At 40.9% G+C, this 14,728-nt stretch overlaps 1 protein-coding gene across 4 annotated transcripts in view; it reads right to left on the bottom strand.

The window, feature by feature from the left end:
- Window positions 1-14,728, bottom strand: part of PTPRT (protein tyrosine phosphatase receptor type T) — a 435,474-nt gene that overhangs the window by 306,210 nt on the left and 114,536 nt on the right. For all 4 annotated transcript variants that reach the window (XM_051633170.1, XM_051633173.1, XM_051633172.1 and 1 more), the window contains exon 2: window positions 7,483-7,608. In XM_051633170.1, the coding sequence (XP_051489130.1) occupies window positions 7,483-7,608 (126 nt within the window). The remainder of the gene's footprint in view (window positions 1-7,482; window positions 7,609-14,728) is intronic.

The following is a 14,728-nucleotide window of genomic DNA, read 5'->3' as shown; positions in this document are numbered from 1 at the left end:
TTCAGATTCTTTTGGTAACATTTCTTTATGCCATGCATGCTCAGAGAACAAACACAGCCTTGCTAAGCTTGATTTCAGCACCATCTACCTCAAAGTGGAAGCAGGCAGCTGCTAAGCTGGCTCAGTGGCACATAAGGAGAAATTCTATCTCACATTTACAATATGAATGACAAAGTATTAAAAACTGAGATGTAATTTCCCTTCAGCAGAAGGCCTCTAGAGGGGTAAATGTTCTTAATTAAATCAACTCCTCTTGCATCTGACATCATGAAATAGCTAGCTAACTACTTAGCTTTTCAGTGTGATATTCTTAATTTACAGGTCTGCAATTTCACATGCACTTAGGTCAAATGGTCCCTCGCTAGTTCTATTCCATTCAAAACTATTAAGTCTAATTACAAAAAAGAAAAAAAAAGGTTCCACTTGCTGTTAGAACCCAGGAGCACAAGACAGAAAGCAAATATTTGGCAAGAATCACTCAAGACTAATTGCTTTAAGTTGTTACCTTTCTGAACTCAGTTCTGTGCAAAAGGAGCAATAGATCATGGGCTTTTCCTGCCTGAAGAAGCAAAAATGTATCCTAATGTAAGTATGGTTTAGTTACTGGCAGCCCAGACATGATATGAGATGGTAATAAACAGGGGTAACACCAAATTCCTCTGAGGGACAGTTAAATCCCAATGCTGGGCTATAACAGGGTCAGTTATAGTGACAGTTTTTGGGGGGCTTACTGGACAGAGTAAGACAGAGCAAGTAAACACCAGGGTGCAAAAACAGTTCCTTCCAGCTGCTTGCAAGGTTACACTCCTGCCAAAGCTGTATTCATCCCAAGGTCAAAGCAGGACACTTGCCCAACAGGCTAAACATTTGCATGCAAGCCCACCAAAAAAAAAAGATGCAGAAAACTAAGCAACTCACTTTTGTTTAAAATGGGGGTAAAATTCTAAAAATGGGGAGGAACCACTTACAACTGGAACTATAAAACAGAACCCCCGCACAGATGAAGCTGCATAGTAAAGAGCAAAACAAAAATGCACTGAGGAAAGCTTCCAGAGATCCTTTTCTGGTTGGACCTTAAAAGCTGAGAAATTACTTTGAGAGCTCATTACCTATCCCCAGACTAATGTATTTACTTGCTTGGAAGTGACAGAGTAAGGAAAAACATATTTGGCTCATTCATAGTAATTTCCCCTGCAAAAACTATTTTTTGGAAGAAAAATTTATGCAGGGAGCTGAGCCAAATTTCCTTCTCTCTCTCTGACAAAATTGGATCATGATTCATCATATAAACAGTTTAATTTTAATTTATTCCTTTAACAAGTTTGTTTGTGTATTTTCTTGTAACCAAGAATTAATACACTCAGACACAGGAAAATGTTGATTTCCTTCCATCTTCTTTCAAATTTACAAATGTTGAGCCTAACTCCTGTTGGCATTCATTCTAGACCGAAAAATAAAAGGCAAATGTCTGACATAAGCAAAGAGGTTCTCTGCTCTTTGTTGAGGTTAACACTGATTTCACATCAGTAATTTCCTGAGCAGCATCAAAGGTAGGATCCTACCCATGGTCAGTGTGGGCATAGATGGCTGGTTATCACCTTCCTCAAGGCAAGATGTTCCATAATTATTCATTCACAGTGTAACTCTATGGTGCCACTCCACAAAAAGAGGAAGGTGACACAGGAAAGCATTTGGCCTATTAAACTAACACCCAACTTCACTCAGTTCATTGGAGTCCAAGTAGGATTTAGCCATCTGGCGTTCATACATACATCACGGCTCTGACGTTCACCGGCTAAATGAGTAGCTCACGAAGCAACACTAATGATGATAACCCTTCTGTTCTTTCAGTGAACAGCTCAGAGTCCTCCAGTTACTGGAACAAAAGAACACACCCAATTAGATGTGGGAAGAGTCCCCATGCCTTAGCTCTGCTGCAAGAGAGAAAGCAATTCTGCTACAAACTCTCGGTGAGATGGTGCAATGCTTTCAAGGGAAGCCGTGAGCTAACGTTGCCAACTGTTCCCTCCAAGTGTCCAGCATTAAAAGGGTGTAGCACAGACTCCACCTCCAATTTCAGGAGGGAAGATTATAGATCTGACTACATCTCTGAAGGGGGAACTAAACCTTTCAGTGCTACAACTGCCACAAACACTCCTGGTGAAGTCAACAGCCACTTGGTACTAACCTGCCATAGTCTTCTGTAGCACCATAAAACATTTCAGATCTTTTAGTTCAAGTGTAAACAGAGGAAGAACAAAGACACTGTGTGAACTTCTGAGCTACTGCTGCAACACTAGTTGCCTGCTACTTGATAAGCTTTACAGAAAAACACACACTAAATCCACAAAACTATGCAGCAATGTCCTTTTCCACAAATATTTTGCAACTTTCAAACAGTGAGTTAGACAGCCCAAGCAAGTTTGGCTCTGAGCAAGTTAAAAGTGCACCAATGTCTACCACAAAACCCGCTTCTGTGAATAACAGGTCATGTTTCTCTTGGCAGAAAATGTGTGGACTCTGTCAAATAAGCCAAGTGAGGTGATTTGTACTTGCTACATACAAATGTTGCAACTCAAATTCTATGTACGTAAATACTGGAATTGGTTCCAAGCGTTTGGCTCATACAGTCATCACATCTAAGCTTGTTTTGTAGACAAACAGGTTGTCTACTCAGAAAGCAATTCAGCAAGAAACACTAGTGAGAGGGAGCATGCATATGGATACTTATCTGTATATACACATGTATATACAAAGTAGCACCTACACTATGTGCAACTTTAGATACTCCCCAGGAAGTGAGCAGTCAGGCAGATGGGGCCAGATCTCCACCCTCTGCTGCCTTTTGCTTATCTGTTAACTTGGAAGAGAGAAAACAGAACAGCAAACTTGAGAGGAACAGTAAATCTAACACCAAGGAATGCAGCTGTAGAAAGGCACAAGGCCTGATGGCTTTGTATTCAGAGCAGAATTGTATTTAACACAATTAATTACTTCAGTCTTGTCAGACCTGGTTAAGTCTCTATTGGAGTTAATTAGCAGATGATGACAAAACATTTTGAACGTGCAAATGTTAAATACTTTCATAATTAACATTATCCTTCCAACTGCTGCTAGAACAGGAAGGTCCAGGGTCCTCTGAATGGTGCAACATTGTAACATGAAAATTAAGGCCAGTACTTTTGCCTGGCTAGTCTAAACAACACATTTCCTTGTTGTACCAATCACGTATCTACCTCAAAACCACAGAAAAGCTCAGTCCCTACTTACCTCAGCACCAAGGAACTAACCCTTGTGATCCAACACAAACTAAAGAGCCATGTCTGCTTTACATCATCTAATACCAGCACATAAAGACTGAACACTTACAAAAAAGGGGAATGAAAACTGCAAGGTGGGAATAATGAGGAGCAGGAGAAATCTAATTGCTGTCCTTTGAACTTCTACAACAGAATTAAAGTCACCTTCTGCCCTTCCAGCACTGTCATGCAGAGTATTGAATCTCTGCTTGGCAACACAGCTTCAGGCAAACACCCAGAGTAGATAAAAAAGCAGTGGCTGAAGGCAGAGCGTAGAGGGAATCAGGCACTAAATTAAGAAAGGTTAAAAGGATCAGGTCATGTTGAGTTCTTAAAACAAAGACTCAACTGCATGCAACTGTATAAAAGGTTATAAGAGAGAGCAAAAACTGATTGTTGCAACAGGGGGGTTAGACTCAATGATCTTCAGAGTTCCTTTCCAACCCCTATGATTCTATTATTGTTCCTAGTCCCCCCCCAAAAAAAATGGAATAAAAAGTAATGAGAAGCTGCCATAAAGAGGAAAATGAAGGACTGAGAAACTTCATAACTCAAAGTGGAACAAGCAGCCCAAAGGCTGAAGAATACTCATCACTGAGGGTATTCAGGCTTAAGTAAACACCCATCTGTTAAAGAATATGTTGTTATAATTGCTCCTGCTATTATGCAAGGAGGTGGAATGAGAGTCCCACCAAAGTCTGGGGATTGGATACCTACCATTCATTCCTTTCACATTTTTGGGAACATTTATTCAGAACAGCAAACATCTGGTTCTTAATCCCTCAATTACCACTGTTTCCAGCCCTAAAGAATTAATTATGGAATTCATGAAAACAGTTTATTTGCTAGCAATAGAGTAAAAAAAAAAAGCCTACTAACTTCTACATTGCTAATGGAGCAGTTTAATTGCCCTTTTTCTATTATATATATATATTAAATTTCCATTAAAAAAATAAGGAATAGAAAGTTGTCCCTGGGCAGAGACCTTTGCAGCACTGTGTGTCACCAGAGAATTACACAGCACTACAGACTCAAGCTCCCATTCATGGTACTGGCCTCCTTTGAAGAGCACTCTGAGACCTATTGATGAAAAGTACTGTAAAAAGTGCTAGATGTTTTCATTAGTATTCAGTAGGACAGAATTCTGTGGCTTGGTTGAATTCAAAGGGACCTACTGGTATTTATGAAAGCTGATAAATTTCACAGAAAAAAAAATAGCTCTGGGAGGGGGCAAGCTGTGCTTTTTGACAATCTCCCAGCTGCCTGCACTGCAGGCTGACTTAGCATCATTGAACCAACCTAATGCCTGCTCACTTTTTATTCTTACCATTTCCACAACATGGTATTGTAATCTATTTCCAGGTGCAAAAATCAGGTAGTGTCTAAAGTGCCATCCTGATAAAGAAAATCTGCATTATTGCCTGTGTTTTCAGAAAACTCTGCATTCTGACTCTTTTGTTGTCACTCCTGATGCTGAGCAGCTCTCCTGGTACAGCTGGCCACCAGAAGATGTTTATTCCATGAACATCTTTGTTACCATGTTACCACCATGTTATCATGTTCAACATTACCACCTCTTACACCCTGCAGCTCAGTGGATTTACATCCTGCTGCTTTCAGCTGCTGTGGAGAAATTAAATGGAATGGCAAGTCAATCACCAAACGTTCTAGTACTCTGGTTTGAAAGATGTCACTGCTGGTAAGAGTGGAACGTGCTGTTCATTGGTTTATTCAACTGGCTTTGTCACCAGATGAATTTTAAGTAAACATCTTTTATTCTCAGAAAACATTTTCATTAAGTAACCAATACAAACAACAAACATTATGATTCCACCCAGCAATGCAGAGTCAATAATAGCTCTAACATCCCTGCTAGCTCAGAGCAGCCTAATTGACCACTATCATTTATTTCAAGGTTAGCATGGTTTGGACAGCTCTGGAAAACCTGGCTGTGTTATTGGAGCCTTCTGTATATGTTTGCTGTGGTCAATCTTCCTTTTCTACCTACTGATTTAGCCTGTTACTCTGTGTGGATATTCCTAAGACATCAATTAGTAACATGAAGAACTGAGTCATTTCCCCTTATGCTCTTTAAAACCTCTCTAGGTAATATTTATCAGCACATTACAAGTTGATGGCTGCTTTACCTTTGCATATTTCTACAATAAAGCTATCTGCATCTCTTACTTGATGCCTAACCTTTATTAAATCTGCAGCTGCTCTAGCATCTTTATATTTTTATTAGTGCTGTTAGGTAACTTAGAATAATGTACTGAAGGGGGAAAACACACACCTACTTATGTAGTTTTAGCAAAAATAATTCTGAAAGCCTTGTAAAAAATTACGTTGAAGTGTTCAGGGATTGGGTTTGTGTTTTTAGTTTGCCTTGATTGTTGTTGGGTTTTACCATGGCATTACAGACTGTTATTTATCTATCCATTTCTTCATGGCTCCAGCATACTTCAGATGACAATAGACGTCCAGGTGGAGGCCAGGAAGACAGGTTTAGAGTTTATGAAGTACTGAACCCAACCAGTCCAAGCCACGTAAACACTCCCGTTTATTTCTTGCTTTCCAAATTGCATCAAAACTGTGTATGTTCCTATTCCCCCAGATTGCTCTGGGATCTGTTGATTCAAAGATCTGTCATGTCCCTCCAGCTAAGGGCTTTACCAGGGACAGGGAACAGGACACAACAAGGTAGGAGAGGAAGAACCATTGAGACAGAATTGCAATCATTAAAAAGAAAAACAAACCAACATCATCCAGAAGGATTAAATACACTCTCACAGACAAGAGCAGAAAACTGCAACATTCACAATTAACTTTTCTGAGGATGCTGCAGCCCAATCAACTGGTACCAGGTGGTACACCCTTTGAAAAATCCTTTTCCCAACTATTTCCAGCCTAAGCTGTAATAAACCAAACCAAAACAACAAAACCCTCAAAAACTTCACCATCATTTGGTGACAGAGAAAGCACAGCCAGGCTGGTACCCTGTGCACTTGATTTCTGCTGACAATGAGCACACAGGGCTGAAGACTGGGCTGTCTGTCAGTGGCTGTGGCAGGGAACTGGGGTACCAGCTCTGCACAGTACCCCTAACAAGCAGCTAGCAAGCACAAGTCTCTTACCCCAATAATTACAGGCATAAAAAACACCTCTTGAACAAAATTATGGTCCAGTCCTGCCTTGTAGCTTATGTTTCTGAGGGCAGTGCACTAACAGGAGCAAATACTTCTGTTTTAGGACTTAAAGCCAAGTCTTAACTGGCTGATCTTAATTGCCACTGTGTCCACACACAACGGGTCCCCTTCAAAGGGGCTTGCACTGCTAATTTAGGTGGCAAGAAACACAGACAAACTGATTTTCAGAAAATATTAGAGGGCTTTCTTAAAATAAGTCCTTTTTCTATGTGAACAAAGCATTCCACAGCACTTCTATAAAGGCTCAAGAGCTTATCCCTGTATACATCCACAGGATGCCAATGTCCAAGGAGAAACTAAACCATCAGAAATATTCTCCTCAGAGAATATTCCAAGCCTCAGATGGAAGACTATGCTATTATTGGATGTCCTCAATATATATTAGAAAATTAGATATTCTGGTAAATCTCTCTGTTGGAAATGTTTTTCTTGCATATGAAAATTTCCCTGGCTGAAATCCCAGCCTAATTAAACATTAGCTACTACAGTTAGTTCTTCAGGAATTCTCTTGTCTTTCCCAGCATCAGAACTAAAAGCATCCAGTTAGGAGTTAAGTGGTAACTGGAAGGTCCAATATCCTTAGACACTAGAAAGCTTGGCTTTCTCTGGCCTCTCAAACCTGCAAATCCCCAGATAAGACAGGTGTCTCACCCAAAATCATGCAAAAAAATAGGACAAACCTCAGAATGTTCTATCTGAAACATTTTTCTCTGTTAAATGCAGGAATAAAATAGGAATGAGGAGCATAGAAGGATCCAGCATGGATATCAAATGGCAAATGCTATAAAAAGCCATCTCACACTTACAAATTCTATTGTCAGATGACTTTTGTGCTCAAAATCTTCTTTTTCACTGAATAAAATCCTACCCCATTGTCATGGATACCCAGACCCAGTAGACACCCATGTAGGACTAACAATTGATTTTCTCAAAGAATAATACCTCCCCCCCCCCCATTGCTGAGGCTTCTTACTTACCAGTTGGGACAGCAGGATCCATTGTTGGCTTTTCCCAGGTATTGATCTGCTCCCAGGTAAATCCATTGGTTCCCAAGGCCACACTGTAACCACAATTACTGTAGTGCTCATCAAATGAACAACCACCTACAAACCAGAAAAAAAAACAAACAAACATCCCTTTAATGTTGTGGATCTCTTTACTGTAGGCCATTTACTAAAATATTTTGTACTCAAGTTTAGAGACAGAAATTTAAAAAAATAAAAGGGAATAAAGAAAATTCATTTCCTCCATATTACATTTCAGGCAGCCCAGAAGGCATCCAGAAATGAGGTTTGTACTTTCCACACTTTGTATCCATTGGAAGCCTTTCTTTTCTCCCTCCATGCTACTGTTTCTTAGATCATTTCCCTTTATTTCAACCTGATATCTTTACGACTCCAAGGACAATTGTGCATGAAGGCCACGTGCAGGAATATTTGCATTTAGGTCCCAGCAACTCATATTAGTTACATACAAATCCTTCAGTTTAGACCTTAATTGTGCCCACACCACCTCTCTACTTCTTTGGTTTTCTCTCTTAGGGAAGCAAGGACAATTTTTCTCTGCAGATACTACTTCTCCAAAGTCAACTGGACACATCTAACACCTCAGAGCTGCAAGGACTGAGCAATGCTCAGGGCAACACTAACTTGCTCTGCCAGCCAAACTACCAATTGCTCTTGACACTAATCAGAGAGTTATATGCACAGAGATGTTCCTGACTCTTTACTCCTTCCCACAGGCTGTGTTGCCTTCACACACACACAATAAATAGCTGGTATGTGAGTGATCTGTTGTTCTTTTGCAATAAGGATTATCCAGCAACAGGGACATGGAGGCCTTCTTTAGTTTTCACCTCTATTTTCTATTCTTTAACTCCCTAGAAAGCCCAAACTTGTTTCAGTTCCTGTGAAACTCCTCCTAATTAACAAACACAAATATGTACCCTGTCATTTATATTTATTAAATCCTTATTCTGGTGAAGGACTTCATATGCACTCCAGCTGCAACTGGTTTTCTACGTGATTCTATGTAACACAAATTCTGTCTGTTTAAATATATATTACAAGGATTTGTTGTGTAGAGAGTGACACCTAAAAATACTCTGTTGCTAAAGAAAAATTGAAAGACAAATCTTGTCCTAAAAAAAACACACCTAATTTGATACATTGTGTATTTTCATTACAAATAGACCTGACTACAGCAGATTTTATGACTTTGCAATCTTGCCTGTTTCAGTAGAGTCTGTGAACATTTAGGAAGTCATTATTTTACAATATTTTGGTAATTCTTGCTTTAAGTTTACTGCACTTGTGAGACTTTCCCAGCCAACAAATAGGGCTGGATGACACTCTAACTGCTTCCTTAATTTTTGAAACTTAATTTAGATGGAAAAGTTCAAATTTGAGATCTTAAATGCGCTCCTTAAAACATCCAAGGGAAAACAAAGGTGTTCTGGATTGTGTGGGAGTACAGCATGCAACTGTAAGTCCCCTTTTTCACAGCAAGTGGGTAGAAGACACGGTATCAAATACTCTGCTCTCAGTCTCCAGCAGGGTGTTCTAATTTTGATAGATTCTAATAGCACAACTTCAAACAGACACCACTTCCACACCACCTCTGCTCAACATACTGCAGCACACACTAACGATGCTGCCTCTGAGCTATTACTTTGAGGGGATTGTAAACAAATTCTCTGATCAAGCCAGACAATTGTGTGAGGCCTCGTGTACATAGAGAAAATTGCCCAGGTGCTGCTACAAACTCCCAGAAGCACAACAAGCAATAGTCACAAAATATGCAGTAGCAGTCCTCATTTAAGAGGGAATGCAACTGTCAATATCTTGGCATAATCAGTCAAGCAGTTTAATTCCTACATACTGAGGTACATCAAAAGTTGGAGGAGGAGCTGAAAAAGGGATACAAGTGAGAACTTCTGGAAATTAATTGGGAGTTTTCACTGAAAAGAGACAACACCTGAGGAAGTTTTAAAGTGCCTTGTCTGAAAATCTAAGATAACTTTGTAGCACAATTGGACAAGAAAGGAAAGGGTAGACTCTGGAGAGCCTTAGAAGTAGCAACAAGCTGTCTACATTTTAAAGAAAGAAAAGCTTAGTCGAAAAACCTCCAAACACAGAGTGACAAGGCAATAAGCCAGAAGGATTAATTTACTAGAAGCAACAGAATTGGAATTTGGAGAAGTGAATTTGCAGGGAACGAGAAAAGAAGAAAAAACTGAAGTCGGTTTTAAGGGCTCAGACAAGCAGGCTGGCTGCCTGCACTTCCATCACCAAGAGGAGGGAAGTCTTCATCTGCTTCTTGCTGCAGGGTGTCAAGAGAGACCAGAATTAAAAGGGAAGGAAAGACTCAGATGGGACCCGGAGCCATATTAACTTATGAGCTAGGAGGACCATAACTCCTCTGTCTCCACTGTTGCAGTATGTGTTGTATTACAGAATAGGAAAGAAACTTCAGGAAGAGGAAAGAACCACAACATCCACAATAGCAGTCATTGGAGTTACTCTAAGTGTCACAATGGCTCGTGTTCATGTCTGCCAAACAAATGTGTCACAGGTGGTCTTGGTCCTATCTTCCTGGTAGAACACGGCAGATGTTCCAGCTTCAATCACTGGCAGCCACATTCAGAACATCAGCTGTGACATTTACACCCAACTTCATCTCAGGAATTCAAGACCCACCTCTCTCTCTCCTTCAGTAACCTTGGTCTCTGCAGGATGGTTTCTCACACAGTTCCTCTCCCCACTTCCTGGCATTTTGTCCTTTCTTAAACGTGCTCCCCAGAGGCTCTCCCTCACCAAGGGGTGCTGCCCCTGGCCCTGTCAGGCAGGGGCCACCCCAGCCTCTCCTCACAGCAGCTGCTGCTCCAGCCCACCAAGTTGCCAGCACACAGGGCACAAACATCCTCTTTTAACCACAAACCCAGCACACGGATAGGCAGCACAAACACCAGCAAGGGCTTCTAAGCACAAACCCAGCCATGGAGTCCAGTCAGGTTGTGTTTCCCCACCCTCCCATGGAAGGAGAGCCAGGCAGGCTGAGGGACACTCCACGGCACCATTGCCACACGACCATCCACCTCAGTGGCAGCTTCACCACCACCCCCAGACAAACCAAGAGGGTTCCATTCATCTCTCAGGTCCACAGCCTCACTAAGACCCGTGTGCCAGACCTTGTTCTGGGAACAAGCCCCAGAAAGAGGTCCTCAGGCAGGCCCTGCTGAACAGAGCACACCAACAAGCTCTAATCCCTGTTGAAGGGTAACCTGGGACAAGGAGGAAGAGTCTGAAAAAAAGCTTGTCATGGTACCTCTTCTGGGGAATATTGTTGATCTAGATGAAAGTGCTCTTACAATCAAGGGCGTGTTCAGAACAAGCAGCTTCCAAGCAAGCCAGCAAGGAAACACAGGGCAAAGGTGCATTTGATGGGGGATTCTTCTTGCACAGGTGCTCCTCATGCTCACCTCATGGGATTGCATGACCCACTTGTTGCACAAGCACCAAGCTACTACAACATGCTTGGAAATTCAGTAAGTCCACTCCACCACTTCATTTCAGTTTAAACAAAAAATTTACCCATAGATTTTAATTCCACTCAATTAGGAATAGTAACACCAAAAGGGACCAACAGGCTAAAACTAGCAAATGTGTTATTTTCACTGATGTTAGCACCAGCTTAATATTCAGCTTTTCCTAAGACACAATGCCTATGTGGATACCTAAATGTGAGCTACACTTAAATATGCTGAAACAAAGAGGGAAGGAAAAAAAGGTTAGGTCCATCTCAATGCAAAATCTTCCATTGCTGTAACAAACTGCTTGGCAGCAGAGCAGGCTATTCATTAACGTGGGGAAAAATAATCCACAATTTGGGAGGAAAAGATGCCACTCAATGAATTTGGAGGCCAGGTTTGTCTGTTCTAATTTTTGCCACAAAAAGCTGCTTCAGGAAAATGAAAACATTTCACATGAACCAAAATGGGGTTCTGCATCTTCCTAGATTGTTAACAAGAATTCGGACTTTAAAAAGCAAACTGGGAGCTTGGAGTCTTGTCACTGGTTGGCTAAAAACTAAAGAGTGATAAGGCAGTTGCTAAGTGGGGCAAAAAAAAAGAAAAAGAAAACTGAGATGACTTCAATATTGTTAGATAACACACATGGTGTTGACCCCTTTTTATAAAATGAAACCCAAACAAGAGAAAAAGCTTTTCCCTTCCTGAAGAGGGTCATATTGAAGCAAATAACAGCTCACATAGGAAGGATAAAATATCCCTTGTTTTACACTGCAGGCTTGTAACAATGCCACTGCTCATCTGAGTGATGCTAATTAATCTTGAGCAGACCTATCATCAGTTACTGAGACTTGCCCCCAGATTAAATGTAAGCCAGCCTTGCAGAAACTGAATGTCTCCTTTGAATATATAATTGAATTTGCAGAAGTGTGTGCCAGGGGGGTGTTTAAATAAGTGCACAAATATGATAAAAAGAACTTCACGCCATTATATCTAATTCAGTAAGCAAAAATAATGGCAGGGCACGTTCCAATTAGTGTTTGATTTATTCATTTCAACAAACCCAATTAGCAGAATGTTTTATAAAGTCATCCAATGTCAAACTCTCATGGACCCTTCAGATTAAAAAAATACATAGAAATACCAACAACCATTCTAAAGAAGGCTGAAGAAACAAACCAATGTGGGAAACCACATCAGTTACCCTGCATTTCTAAATACATACAGAAAACAGTAGAGCATTAGATCTTATTTGCTCAAGCAGCTACAGCATTCCCAAGGTGGGGAGAAGTAGAGACAGCAGGACTATCAGGCTCTTGTCTGGGCACCTCTACAGGCTGAGGGAGTTGGGGTTGTTCAGCCTGGAGAAGAGAAGGTTTTTTGGAGACCTCAGAGCACCTTCCAGTGCCTGAAGGGGCTCCAGGAAAGCTGCAGAGGGTGTTTCACCAGATAGGGCAGTGATAGGACAAGGGGCAAACTGAAAGAAGGGAGATTTAGGTTAGACATTAGGAAGAAATTCTTCACCTTGAGGGTAATAAGGGGCTGGAATAGGATGCCCAGGGAGGTTGTGGCTGCCCCTTCCCTGGAGGTGTTCAAGGGCAGGTTGGATGAGGCTTGTGCAGCCTAGTCTAGTGGGAGGTGTCCCTGCTCATAGCAGGGAGGTTGAAACCTGATGATCTTTGAGATCCCTTCCAACCTTAACCATTCTATGATCTTATGTCCCACTCCAGACCTTTCTTCTGGGGCATAAGTAGTTATCTTTTTAATAATATTTTTTTTTTTTTTTTTAGAAAAAAGGCAGAAATTCAAAAAGTATGCAACACCCTTGTGTGGAACATCCCTTTTGGAACCCATTACCACTGAGATATCTTCCATCTCAGTTTAGACCTTAGTCTCAAAAAAGAATCAAACACTATTATGAGGAGGTAGGACTTATGAACTACAAAACTCCACGAATTAACACACCACTGTTTCCAGTCATTCATTCTCATTTCTCCCAATGACATTCTTGTTAACAAGGGCTATAACAGATACATTTAGCTCATTAAGGTAACTTCTATTATGGGACTTATCATATAAAAATCCATTTACAACTTATTTTTCAGACTGCAGGCTTCACATGGTATATCCTTGAAAAATCTCATTGCATATTCTTGTAGTGGGAAGGAGAATAAAAGCATGTATGTAAAGCTTTTCTTTTGTTCTTTGAGATAAGATAAAGCATGCTTTGTTTTTTGTTTGTTTTTTGTTGTTGTTTGTTTTCTTTAAGATGGGATAAATCAATGGGATTTTGGATTTTCCTCCTCAGGAAGAATGATTAGTGCTTTGAGTGCTTTTTACTCATCCCAGAAAGATGAAGACAGAACACATCAGCCACATGCAAACAAGCAAGTCAAAAAGCTAAGCTGAAAAAGAAAGTGGATCCAAATTCTGCAGAGCAGACCTATTTCTAATGAGCACTGTCCAACAGCCTCAGCTCTCAGCAGATGTCAGCCAAAGAGGAGGACTAGTGTGGAGGAGGGAAAGAGGTATGGAAGGGAGGAGGGCACTTGTCCCTCGAGATGTCATTAGTTTCAATTCTAACACCCTAGGAGGAATGTGCTGTGTGGAGCCTTAGGTGTCTGCACGGCACAGGGTAGGAAGTTTCAGAAAGAACAAAGGTAACTGTGTCTCATTTGCCAGAAAATCATCCTTCTGCCATCACATTGTCCACCTGCTGTTGTAACTGGCCAGTTTCAATCAGTACCTTATTATTTTACACAACTATTTATTCTACATTCTCAGATGTTCACAGGCAATATTTCTGAGTCAAAGGGCACCACATATTCACTGGACATTTAAATTCTGACTCCTCAAACTGCAGGTAAAGGTTTGATCAAATTTGGTGTCTCAGCAGGTAACAGAATCTCTACCAGGAGCAACCAAGGAATAGATTCCCCAGTGTGTAATAAGGTATAAACTGTAAGTAAAACATCCCTAAAAACTTACGCTGATGTCCATTGTTTAAGAACTGAGCTTAGACTCAACATAAATTCAGGTAAATCACCCAACCATGAAACACAAATGCACTGAAAACCAGGCTCCTTGACTTCTGGTGCTCACAAAGTTGCTTCTCTCAAGATATGCAGATGTTGTGCATTTTAGAAGTAAACATCAGTGATTTTTCTAGTGCCTCCAACACATTCCTGCATATGATTTACTTTCTACTGCAAGTCCTCGTTGCCAGGGCATGATTCACTTGCCATGGGGCAGTTACATTTCTTCTTTCCCTCTGCCTCTTAATGTAATATTATTAGACCTACAGTCTGGAAGGGGCTAGCGAGTCCTCTGAGATACTGGGAAATATTGCCTGGCTTAGGAAGGGATTATTCTCATTAGATTTGACTGAATTTGATTTCTTTGGCATGATCCCTGTCCTAAGCAGATCCCTCAGAGTGGGGAGGGAAGGGCAGAAAGTATGCACTTGTTTTTAACTAAAGCAATGAAAATTGTTTTAAAATGTGTAGGTATAGTGGGTTTTGTTGGGCAGTGGTTGTGGGGCTTCCCCCTAAACCAAGTTAATCCTTGCAAAAACAGAACACAGGTTAGAAAAGTGCTCTGTCTCCACTGGAAACTAACGGCCCTTAGGTAGGCTCAAGTTTAGAAGTATTTGTATCACTGTGATTTCAAGTGCTACCAGCCTATCTAAGAAGATT

This window comes from Apus apus, chromosome 15, assembly GCF_020740795.1.
Source record: "Apus apus isolate bApuApu2 chromosome 15, bApuApu2.pri.cur, whole genome shotgun sequence".
NCBI lineage: Eukaryota > Metazoa > Chordata > Aves > Apodiformes > Apodidae > Apus > Apus apus.
Note: the sequence above shows the minus strand (reverse complement) of the source record. Positions and strands in the feature narration are given on the sequence as shown.